At 45.4% G+C, this 12857-nt stretch overlaps 1 protein-coding gene across 1 annotated transcript in view; it reads right to left on the reverse strand.

Annotated features, from left to right (window-relative positions):
- Positions 1-10754, reverse strand: part of CHIT1 (chitinase 1 (chitotriosidase)) — a 24195-nt gene extending 13441 nt beyond the window's left edge. Inside the window, exons 1-4 of the mRNA XM_006887978.1 lie at positions 10730-10754; positions 9060-9089; positions 4748-4949; positions 3649-3705 (exon numbers count right to left, since the gene is read on the reverse strand). Coding sequence (XP_006888040.1) covers positions 3649-3705; positions 4748-4949; positions 9060-9089; positions 10730-10754 — 314 coding nt within the window. The remainder of the gene's footprint in view (positions 1-3648; positions 3706-4747; positions 4950-9059; positions 9090-10729) is intronic.
- Positions 10755-12857: the final 2103 nt, after the last annotated feature.

A 12857-nucleotide genomic window follows, 5' to 3' on the forward strand; every position in this document is an offset into this window, starting at 1 on the left:
TCATTGTACTAGTATCATGCTGTCTTAACCACCACAGCAGTGTAGTAGGATTTGAAATCAGGGAGTGAGATGCCTCCTACCTTTTTTCTATTTTTAAGGAGTGCTTTGCTTATTTGGGGCTTCTTTCCATTCCAAATGAAACTGGAGACTACCTTTTCCATCTCCTTGAAGAATGGGATTGGTATTTTTATTGGGATTGCGTTGAACATGTAAATTGTCTTTGGTAGTATTGCCATTTTCACAATATTGAGTCTTCCTACCCATGAGCAAGGGATATTCTTCCACTTCTCCAGGTCTCTTTTTGTTTCTTGTAGTAATGTTTTGTAATTTTCTTTGGATAGATCCTTTGTGTTTCTGGTTAGATTTACTCCCAAGTATTTAATCTTGTGATTCGCTATTGTGAAGGGTATTGTTTTCCTTAGTTCAGGCTCTGTATTCTCTTTGTCTCTGTAGAGGAATTCAACTGATTTTTGTATGTTGATCTTGTATCATGCTACTTTGCTGAATTGGTCAACTACGTCTAATAGTTTTCTTGCTGAGTCTTTAAGGTTTTCTAGGTATACTATCATATCATCTGCATAGAGAAATAATTTTACCTCCTCTTTGCCAATTTAGATAACTAATATTTCCTTCTCTTGTCTTATTATTGCTAAGACTTCCAATACAATATTGAATAAGAGAGGTGAGAGTTGGCATCCTTGCCTAGTTCCTGTTCTTAAAGGGAATGCCTTTAACCTCTCTCCATTGAGAACGATGTTGGCTCTCAGACAACACTATTTCTAAAAGTAAAGAGCTAGAAACAACCCAAACACTCATCAATGGACAAATAAATGGCTAAATAAACAGTAGTTCAGTCACACAATGTAGTATTATGCATTATTAAAAACTATCAAAAATTTGTGAAATACTACCCAATATAGATGAAATTAGAACAAACTGCTAATTGACATAAGTTGTCACAAAAGGACAATCATGGCATAAGGCCACTAAAATGAAAAGCTAAGAAATGGTTTACACACAGAACCAATCTTAGAGAGTTAGCAGAGAAATGAGGTGAGGGAGAAGGGGTGGGGGGAATTACTGTCATGGTGTCATTATTGCTGTATGTACTGTTGAGTCAGAACCAACCTTCCATTAAGTTGCACAGGAAGAGATTACCCATCCTTCTCCTGCATTATGGTATTAGATCACTATTACAAAAAGTTAAGGAAAGATTTACACACAGAACTCATTTTGAATGGTTACTAGAGATGGGAAGGGATGGAGAGAGGAATAACAACAAATGTCTTCAACAAATGGTGTTGGCAAAACTGTACTGCTGCCTGCAGAAAGCTGAAACAGGATCCACATCTCACATCATACACAAAAATTAACTCAAGGTGGATTAAAGACCTGGGAATAAAACCCCAAACCATCAAGTTCATCAGAGACAAACTGGGATCTAGCTTAGATGCCGTATTCTATGGTATAAAGAGACAGCCAAATACAACCAGACATACACAGTCTGAAGAAAATAAAATTGATGAATGGGACTTCCTAAAGATTAAATCTCTGTGTACATCAAAAAATGTTTTCCAACAGAGAGACAAGAAAGTCTACTGACTGGGGAAAAAACATTGGGCAATACCGTTTCAGACAAGGGTCTCATATCAAAAGTTTACAGAATCCTACAGGGCCTCCAGAAGAAAAAGACTGATTATACAATTACAAAATGGGTAAAAGACATGGAAAGAATTTTCACAGAGGAAGACATTCAAATGGCAAACAGACACATGAAGAAATGCTCCAAATCGCTGGCAATAAAAGAGATGCAAATCAAAACCACAATGAGACACCTTCTCACTCCAGTAGCAGTGGCAAAGTTTAACAGGACAGCAGGTAATTAGCTTTGGAGAGAATGTGGTGAAATAGGAACTCTTAACACAATGTTGGTGGGATTGTAAAATGGTACAACCACTCTGGAAGGCAGTTTGGCATGTCCTCAGAAAGTTGAACATAGAAATTCCATATGACCCAGATATTCCATGCTTGGAATATACCTTGAGAAAATGAGAACTGAGGCATGAATGAAGACTTGTACATCAATGTTCATAGCAGCATTATTCACCATCACAAGAACATGGAAACAGCCCAAGCGTCCAACCACAAATGAATAGATTGAGAAATTATGGTACATTCACACTATGGAATATTATGCAGCACACAGGACAATAACTTTATAAATTACTACCTAACTTGGGAGGGACAAGAGAGCATTTTGCTGAGTGAACTAATTCAGTCCCATAAGGATAAATACCATATAAAACCATTATTATTGTAGAATGTGTATGAGGATCCAAGAGTGGGAGCAGAGGGGTGAGGAGGGTGGAGGGAGGTGTGGCTAAATACAGAATTGCACAATTTGATGGGTTAAGGGAAGGATGAGTAAAGGAAATGGGAAAGATCTAGTGTGAAAAACAATGAATGTGAGCTTTTATGTAAACCAGCATATAATAAAAAAAATATGTTTAAACAACAACAGCTACTAATAGTGGCCTATTGGTACAGATATGTTTTGGAGAAGGTACAGGCAGAGTGCTCCTTGGAGGCAAAGATGATAAAGCTTTGTCTCATAAACTTTGGGCATGTTGCTTTTTAAAAAATTTTATTAATTTTCGTGTGTTTACCATCAGATTGGATCTGACTGGTACAGGAGGAGATTGTCCCTCCTTCTCTAGCAGAGGATCTGGTGGATTCAAACCACGAACCTCTGGGATTGCACTGCAGCTTCTTGCCACTAGGCCACCAGAGCTCCCTTGGCATGTTGCTTCTTGTTGCTGTGTGTCTTTTGAATAGGAACGAACCCATAGTTGGCCCTCCAGCTGGTTTTCAGAGGCAGTAAATTGCACAGAAGGAGATTACTTATCTTTCTCCTGTGGAGCAGCCGGTGGATTTGATCCACATACATTCATGATGACAGTGTAGTTTTTTATCACTAGGCCACTAGAGCTCACATACTTTAGACATGTTGCTAGGAGAGGCTCTTCCTTGGAGAGGAGCAGCATACTTGGAAAGGTAGAGGGTCGGCAAAAGAGAGGAAGACCCTCAACCAGGTGGATTGGCACAGTGACCACAGCAATGGGCTCTAGTGTGTCAGCAATTGTTAGGATGGCACAGGATAAGACAGGGTGCAGATCTGTCATTCATAGGGTCGCTGTGAGTCAATGGCATCTAAGAACAACAAAGGTTCAACAAAGGAACTGAGCTGCTAACTCCAAGGCACATGTTTCACACCCTCAGGCTGCTTCACAGGAGAAGAACGGGCAATCTCCTCCAGTGCAATTTACTGCCTCTGGAAAACCCTGGAGGGTAAGTTAAAAATGTGTTCCCACTCAGCTACTCATAACAACAACAACAAGATGTAGACTTTCTTAAAAGAAAGAACTATGTACAATGTTTATAAGTCTTGTGCTTCTGGGAAGACCGGCTTTATTGTGGCCTGGAGCTAATCCACTTGTCTACCCCCTGCATGGTGCTCCCGAGAATCCAGAATCTAGGCTACCTTCCCTTTGCCTGAACCACACCCCACTCAGGCCCCCGCTCTCTAACCAGGGCTCTTTGTCACCGGTAACCTGATCACCACAACTGGCCCTGCCACAGTCAACACACCTCTGAGTGCCAAAGTTCCAGCCCCCGATGGCCAGTAGGGTCTTCAGCTTGGGGTTCCTGGGAAAGACAAAAGATGCATGAGAATTTTTGCAGTCAACTCTCCAACTCACCCTACTGCCTGGGAAAGTAAGGGGGCTGACAGGTGCCAGGGCAAAGTTGACTGGTGGAGTGTAAAGGATGCATACATCCCTATGAGCTCTGTGCGAGCGCTTGGAGGGAAGCATTGCTGAGCAAAGAAGGCACATTTTAGTATCTTCAAGGGCCAGGCTGTCCAGCAGGGGGAACGTAGTCATCAGCACAAGTACACACACACACACACACACACACACGGCATTCACGAAGAGTGACTGATGCTCACGCTCAGGGATGCTGGGATCTGAGCTGAAGGACAGGACAAATGGGAGGAATATTTTAGGGAGGAGGAAAAGCATTCTGAGAAGAGGGAACCATTTCCCAATACTAATTCTACCTCAACTTAAGAGTCCTTAAGAATTTATTGGTTAGTAGTGCAAAATGCTATAGACTATTCCTCCTGAGCTTTTCCTTATAAATCTCTTAGTCTGTTGGGTTAAAGGTTATGGAATGATTATGGAGCAAGATAGCTAGCATGGTCACACATCATGAAGAATGTGATTAATACTTCTGACTTGTTCTTGTAGATTGCGTATGTCTCTTATGTATATTTTCATTGAAATAAAATTTTTAATAATAATAATAAAAGAACAACTTCATCTCTTCTCATCTTAGGGAGCTCTGGTGGCTTAATGGTGGGGAACTGCACTGCCAACCCAGAGGCAGGTGGTTCAAAACCACCAACTGTTCCACAGGAGAAAGATGAGCAATCTTCCCTCATGTGATTTACAGCCTCTGAAAATTCACTGGAGGGTCAGCTAGGAATTGATTCTGATTTGATGGTACATAACAACAGCAACACCACCACCCTTACCTTTTTCATATAAGGATGGAGAAAGAGCAGATAGGGGATGTGACTCGCCCAAAGCCACCCAGTATGTCTGCGGGGAAATTGCTGGGGAAGATGTGTGGTTCTGAGAAGGGGGACCCTCCTCTTCACCTCCCCAGTACCACTATAGCATCTCACATCTTCTTCAGGCCATTAAAGTCTTTGTAAAGAGTCTCATCATTCCACTCGATGGTACTGAGCTGGTGGTTGTTTATTCCAGCGAAGGCGTAGATGAGGTGGGTGCACAGGCTGGCGTCCACATCCTTGGGCAGGAAGCGAGCTGCACCTTCTCTGTACTGGGCCCAGTTGGTGAAGTAGCAGACCAGTTTCGTAGCAGAGCCTAGAGTGGAGTAAAGGAGAGAAAGGATGGCCAGCTGCGGACCCATGCCCCTTAAGGTTGGCTGCTAAAACAAGGGAAGACAGTTGTAAAAGACTTTTGGGTTAGCTTGGGCAGCACCTAAAAGTTAACAGTGCGTCTTCAGAAGCCAGCTTTGTCAAAGATGGACAAGAAAAGAAATAAATAAGGAGGAGCAAATAAGAATTGAAACCTTTAGAATTGCAGTGTTGGCAAGTAGCACAGAAAATGGACTGCCAAAAGAACAAACACATTTGTCTTGGAAGAAGAGAGCAACCAGGGTGCTCCTTAGAGGGAAGGGGAGTGAAATTTCATCTCTATAATTTATGCATGCTGTCAGGAGGGCCAGTCCTTGGAAAAATACATCATCTTTGGGAAACTAGAGAGCCAGCAAAGGAGAGGACGGTCCTCAATGAGATGGATTGGCACAGCGACTGCAACAGTGGTCTTGAAAACGAGGGTGAGGGGAGATGGTGAGAACAGGGCAAGATAAGGCAAAGTTTTGATCTTTTTGAAATGGGTCCCTGTGAATCGAAGTCTGATGCTAACAATAAGAGCCTTGTTATCTTGAACGGGCAGGATGATGACTGACATTCTCACTGGATACATAAGGAAGCTGAGGCTGAGAACGAGCTTGGGACCTGGGCTGTCAGCATGCGTGAAAGAAGGTGGAAGCAGGACATGAGTCCTGATCCCTTGCCTGGGCTCCGAGCCCAGCCCTCGGGGCCAGGATCTGCCAGGCAGGCTCCCTGAGTTAGACACCTCCAGGCCCTGGTGCCTAAGCCTATCCCTCATGGGGAATTAAGCTTGGGCCAAACACTGAAAGCAGGTGGACACTTTCAAAACAACATTCAGAAAGCCTCCAAATGTTAAATAAAGGGCAAATGAGCAAAGCGGCAGAGAAGAGGCCCAGGTTAGAGTCCCGGTTTGTATCTGAGTCTAGTTTTAAAGCATTCACTTGGCCTGGCTATTCCTTATAGATAATTTACCTTTATGAATATCACTGCTAAGGTTCTAGTGGAAAGGCAGATTGTCTCTGGCATCCCTGTGATGCGACTTTATGGGGCTTAGTGGTAAGGAGCTGCATCGCCAACCTAAACGCACATGGTTCAAATCTGCCAGCTGCTCCACAGGAACATTCTCTTTCTCTTGAACTCACTGTCTCTGAAAACCTGCTGGAGGGTGAGCTATTAGTCCGTTCCAACCCGACGGTATAGAACAACAACAATTGCTCCCAGTCGGGGTTGTCCGTGCTCTCTGAAGCCTCTTCCAGCAGTGTGACTGGTACACTGTGGTCTTGATGGGGTGAGTTTGGGTTGGACGGTATTTAAACATGTTGGCAGGAGGGGTTGGAAAGGGGTACAAACTGCCTGCGGGAGCTGGCTGAAGGAGTGTAGGAAGACACAGCACTTGTCTTGCTGGAACCCAGGAGCCCAAAGGCCCAGAGCTCCCCTGGACACATGGGTGATGCCTAGAGCAGGAAGGAGTTGGGGCCCTTTGGCACATGTGGGCCCCTAACCAGAGGCCCCCGGAAGTGGAGGTTGCTGTTAGATGTGCAGCCTGCAATGATGTAGATGAAACACTGGTGAACTGCCCAAGGCAAAAAAAAAAAAAAAAAAAAAAAGCCACCCCACTGTTGTGGAGTCTGAATCAGGGGACCTTCTGTCAAGTTTCTAAGAGAAGACTCCCGTGGAGGGGCTGGTGAACTCAAACTCCCAGCCTTTCAATTAGCAGTCTGAAACATTACGCATTATGCCACTGTTGTTATTATGTGCCCATGAGTTGACTTGGCTCATAGTTGACCCTCTGGTGGGTTTTCAGAGGCTGTAAATCTCACAGATGGAAATTGTTCCTCTTTCTTCTGTGATTACACCACTAGAGGGAGTTAACTCAGAGAACACATGCCCAGCAGCATGTAGGGAAGAAACCAGAGGTTCTTTTTATATCATATCGTATTTTATCATATCAAATATCACTTATAGGGGATTTTTTTTTAATTACAGAGGCAATAAAGTGTGGTGTTTAAGAGCAAGGGCTCTGAGAAGAATCTAGGTAGCTCGTTAAAGCTTGGACTAGAATTTCTTCTTGGTACTCTCTAAGAGACAAGATTATCACAGCGTGTTTTTCCTGCTGCCCTAGACAGACATTCAAGGTTGAGTGGCATTTTCTTCTTAGGTGGGGTTTTTTCCCCTTGTTTTAAAATAAAATAAACTCCACTTTTACAGCTATAATATTAAATAAAAATATTTGTCTTTTACAGCTTCTTAGCCCTTATTGGGGATAGTATTTCTGAATTTAAAACATTAAAGGTAAATCCAGAAGCAAGATTTCAGGAGGTTCAAGACTCCAGTCAGCTATCACTTTGACCTGGAGAGCTTTGCCTTTACACAGAGTGATATAATGTGTTCAGATACATGTGTAAGACTGTTTCCTGAACATATGATGTGTGAAACAAACAGAAATTAGTAACTTTTCTCATTTAAGTTAAAAACCAAAACAGTGGAAACTCTGAAGTTTCAATGCCTGGTGAGAAATCTCAGCTCTGAAACTCTGACTCAGATTTTTTCTCTAGGAAATGGAGAGAACATTTGCACCTACCCCTTATGGGTTTCCCCCCCTTATGGTTTTTTGTGTGGACTAAGAACTGTTGTTGTTGTTGTTATGTGTCATTGAGTGACCTGCAACTCATAGCGACCCTATGTACAATAGCTAGCTCTAAAGCCAGCCTTATCTGATCCAATCTCACTGTCCCTGATATATCTACCCTCATTACCCCAGTTACTGTGTCAATCCATCTCATCCAGGGTCTTCCTCTCCTGCACTGTCCCTCCACCCTTCCAAGCATGATGCCCTTCTCCAAGGTCTGGTCCCTCCTGGCAATATGCCCAAAGTATGTGAAACGGAACTTTAAAATCCTTGCTTCCAGAGAGAGTCTTGTTTTCACCCTCTCCAGGACAGACCTGCTTGTTCTCTTGACAGTCCTATATGCCAAACAATTTGACAGTTCCTGGCACGGGGGCAAGTTCTAAGCACTTGACATATATTGACTCCTTTCACACGGAATTCTGTTCTTGCTGGCACTGTTGTCAGGTGCTGTCAAGTCAACTAGGACTCGCAGTGACCTTGCACATGACAGACTGAAGCTCAGCTTGATCTTTTGTCATTCTCACAATCTCTAGTACTGTGAGGATACTTCAGTAAAACTCAGAGGTGACTTGGACTAAACATCTTTGAGAAATTGTCAACCTCCCTTTCTTCTCCATGTTTGTTATTTCTCTGGTCCCTTGACTGTTTTGTCCTCTAAGATCAAGAAGGAGATGTGTGTCTGATGCTTAAGGATAAAGATTTCAAGGCCAACATTCCCGGGGCCACTGTGGTTGTTAGAGGTCGTCATATGATTCATAGTGGCCCTATAAACAGCCGACCCGGACCCTACCCTTTCCTGTGCCTTCCTCATCCCTTCAGGAAGTCTATGGAAGGGGAAGGTAATGTGGTGTTTGTCTACTAGCTGAAAGGTTGGAAGTTTGGGCTCACCTAGAGGTGCTCAAAAACAAGGTCTGGCAATCTACTTACCAAAAAGTCATCCACTGAAAACCCCGCAGAGTGCAGTTCTATCCTAACACACATGGGGACATTGTGCATAGGCATCGGCTCCGCAGACACGGGCCTTACCTCCCAAGGCTCAGGGTCTGACAGAGCCGAGAGTCACAGAGTAGCAACTGCAAACACTAGGACAGGTCCTCTCAAATGTGTCAAAGAACCACAAAAACACAGAGGTGAGAGCAAACAAGCTCAGGACAGACCCAAGGGAGGCTGACATTTAATCTGAGCTCACAGGCGTGTAAGAAGTGTAAGCTAGAGGATAGGAGGCAAGATCCTCTGAAGAGACTGTTAGTGGGGTCAGAACATGTGCAGGGGGTTAAACTTTGGAAGAAAGTTACAGTGACATTTGGGAAGAACTAACTCTCTCTCTCCGAGAAAGAGAATGTATATGTGTGTATGTGCATAACCCTCCAAGGACCCTGAGGAGTATCTGTAACTGACCTCAGAAATGGGGTTGAGGGGAATCGAGAGCTAGTTTTTGTTTTCACTTACCCCACTGGATCAGCAGCAGAACTACCAGACCTAAAACAAGATAAGAGAGAAGGCAGAAGATTACAGCATTGTTCTCACTTTTCCAGACCCCTTATCCATGAGTTTATAAAAATGCAGGGAGCCTTAGGTGCACAGGGAAGGAGTAGTTTCATGCAAATCACACATACATGCACTTTCCCTCTCAGAAGGGACTGCTGTGTCCACCTTTCACTCAAATCAGACAGTGGGACCCTTCCCTGGCCTGGTCCCTGCAGTTGATGGGCACTCTGAAGTGGTTCTGTGGAAGTCCGTGCAGAAGCAAAAAGATATCAAAAAAATTCTGACTTGCAACATGCTCAGAAAGAAAGTGTCCCTTTCTAGAAAAGAGGAGTGCTTGTCCTGAGGTGAGAGAGAGCCAGTTCAGAGGGGCTGGATGGGGCGGGGTGACTGCAGAGCTGCTCTGCTCCTCAGCATGCTTCTTTGTTCCTCCATTCTCAGGAAGCTGGCTGTGACACCAGCATCCTTGGAGGCTCAGGGCTCCTGGGATGGAGAGAGGAAAAGACCAAAGTCTCATTTACAGGCGGAGGCCAATGGAGGAGAGGAAGTAGGCTGGCTGACTGGCTGTGAAAGGTGGGTTGCAACCCTTCCTGAGCACCCACTGTGTGTTGTACATATGCCAACTCGTTCAGTGCCCCCTACACTAGGCTGAGGAGCAGGCCTCATTTCCCTTTCCCGTGAGATGAGAAGCCTGGGACTCAGGGATATTTAGCCATTTGCCTGAGGCTCCTGGTAATTATAGTGGTAGAATCATGCTTCTGACTCCAGAGGAAGTGAGACCCCTGGCCTGCAGCATTCTGTAACTGATAAGCGTCAGAGCTTCAGGAGAGTTCTGGTGGCCTAGCGGATGAAGAGTTGCTCTGCCAATCCAAAGGTAAGTGGTTCAAATCTACTAGTTGCTTTTCAGAAGAAAGATGGTCAATCTCCTATGTGACTTTTAGCCTCTGAAAAATCCACTGGGGAGCCTGTTGGTTTGCTCAGAGCTGACAGGCAACAAGTAATTGATGATCTTAACAATTTTTGCTGCTGTTGTTGTTACTGAGGGGGTTTAAGTCAAAGATCTCTAAAATCCTGGAGGCCAGGAGACAAGACAGAGGCCGGGTTTGAGTTCTGTACCTGGACTGAGGGTGTGTGGGCTCAGGCTGGACACTGTGCTTGGGAGGAGCCAACAGGCTGTAAGGCCCAGGAGAGGCTTTCAGAGTCCCACCCATAAGCTTGTCACTTTGGGCTCTTCATTCATTTCAGCCATTCATTTCATCTGTCTATAGCCTAGAATATTCTGCATGAACGTTTGGGAAGACCCTCAAAAAGTGGGTGGCCTCCAGGTTGCCCTCTTGCAGGATGACCATATGGCCCTGGATCTCTTGGTGATGTGACTCTTGGTTCACATGATCAAAAGTAGAGACCTATGAGCATAAGGAAGACGAAGGTACCCCAGACCGGAGAAGTCTCAGTCCCAGGAACCCCAGAACAGAAGGGAGAGCAGTCTTTCTGGACCAGGGAGGACGAGGCCTTCCCTTTCAGCACACGGGTCGTTGTGGGGATGGGTGCAGCTCTCCTGCACACTCCACCTTCCAGTGGGTGTGCTCCTCCTGACCCAAGACTCAGGCTGCTCTCTGTCAGGGCCCACTCACCTGCCCAGGCTGTGAGTCTCTCCATGATGCTGGCTCGCCTACAGACTCCAGCCAGGTTCAGTCGGCTCTTTTATCCGGCTGCCCTGCTCCTCCTCAGCTGGCGGTGTTGAAATTTGGAGGGCAGAGGGAGGAGAGAGGAAGGGACACTGTGCGTGGTGTGCCATGGATTGGGCAAACATGACACAATGCCCTTTAACAATTCTTGCTCTTCTGGAACAAGTGCAGTGGGAGACTAAGCTCTTGGTGTTGCCAAACCGGTTGGGAAAGAGGAAAGTGGGATGCGCACAGGACACGGGACATGTTTCTAAACCTTTTGTTCAGCAAGCATGACTTTGATCTTCTTAGTGTGGGCTGAGAAGGACCAAGAGCAGCTCCAGACTTTATAGAACGTTGTTGTTGTTGTTGTGGTTTTTATGCAACTGACCCTGCAGTGCGTTTTTCAGAGGCAGCAAACTGCATGGGGGAAGATTGCTCATCTTTCTCCTGAGGAGTAGCTGGTGAACTCAGACTGTGTATCTTTTTAGTTGACAGTGCAACTCCTTACCCGCTAGGCGACCGGAGCTCCTTCTTGGAATTTAGGAAGAAGAGAAATTCCTCAAGAGCCCAGGAGGTTGGCTTCCAGGCCATCTGTCTTGTTTTCCTGCTGCCTCTCTGCAGCTCAGTTTCTCATCCATTAGACCATCGACGGCTGCTCTTATCCACCATGATGATGCTGGAAACATGATGTAGCTTCCATGACCTCCATATGATGGCAATCTTATCAATCTCTATTGACCTAGAAAAAAAATGCACAATGATAAACAGTGGTTATGAGTTTGGCAACTACGTTAAGCACCTTAGGAAGGGATCTAAGTGGGTCTGTATCACTGTCTGCAGACAATGTCTAGTGCATGCATGAAGGCCAGGGTTCCTGGGAAAAACTCTGCAGCTTCTGGGACATCTGATTCTTGGTCTTTGGCTTCAAATGAGTGGTCTGTATGGCTGACAAGGCTATCTGGAGGCGGCAGGAGAGGCGTGCAGCTAGCGGTGGAATGCTGGAGGCCAGAGCAGGTGAGGTTTGAGCAGAACTCTGAGAACAAAGAAAGGATGAGTGGAAGCTCATGACAGGCATACTGGATGGTTTCTGTGGGAAGCTCTTAGCCGGGAAACCGCCATCGCATCTAGCAATGCACCTGTATTCTGTGGGTAGAGAACCACAGTTGAAGAGGGCAGGCAGGGATGACCTTCCCTGCAGGGATTCTGGGCAAGAAGAGACTGAGCGTGCCTGGTGGAAGAGCAGAGAGAAAACCAATGCTTTGGAGACTTGAACTTACAAATCTTCAGTCTTAAGCTAGCTGTATCTCAAGATGGCCTGATAACCAGGTCTGAGCTGTGAAGTAGCAAGGAATACCAAGTCCCTTCCTGGGCTCTGAAGCCTGGGGAGAAGGCAGACCATGGCATTTAAAGCCTGGAAAGAACCTTCTTCAGGGGCTGGCCTTGATTTCTCACCCTGCATTTCTAAGCCAAGCGAGGCTGTCTCTGCTCCCAGGACAGGTTACCAGTGTATAGAGCCGGAACAACCCGTGCTCCGTCTCCCATCTGTGGCTGCCCTTCCTGGCCCTAGTTTTCTGTAGAAGTGGCTCGAATTCAAGCTTCAGCTCCCCGAGCCACTCTAGTCTGCACCATCCCAGCAGATTCAAGGCAGCTCCTCCAGTTTGCTTGGAGGAAAACTCATTTGATGTGTTTCAAGTGGGTACTCTGAGCCCAAAGGTTTTAAGCTCTAGTTCCTTTCTTGCATTCCCAACAGATTCTCTCAAACTTTCTGGTCAACCCTCAAATCCAAATAATATGACTGTATTTCACATACAAATGATAACTCCCACCCCCACTCCAGAGCATACCTTTAAATGGAAATTCTGTAGCCCCTTGGCTTACACTCACCCTGGCTGGCTGATCGTGTGCTTGTTGCAACCTCTTTACACATCAATGTTAACATCTGTGAAGTGGAGATGATAATAGTAATTTTCTTTGTCTGTGTTCTGTACCACAGAGCTGGAACTGACCCATAGCAGGTTTTCAGAGGCAGAGAATCACAGAGAAGAAGAGTGCTCCTCTTTTTCCTGCAGAGCAGCTGGTGGATTTGAACCCC

Source organism: Elephantulus edwardii, unplaced genomic scaffold (assembly GCF_000299155.1).
Source record: "Elephantulus edwardii isolate Elephantulus edwardi_28Jun2011 unplaced genomic scaffold, EleEdw1.0 scaffold00063, whole genome shotgun sequence".
NCBI lineage: Eukaryota > Metazoa > Chordata > Mammalia > Macroscelidea > Macroscelididae > Elephantulus > Elephantulus edwardii.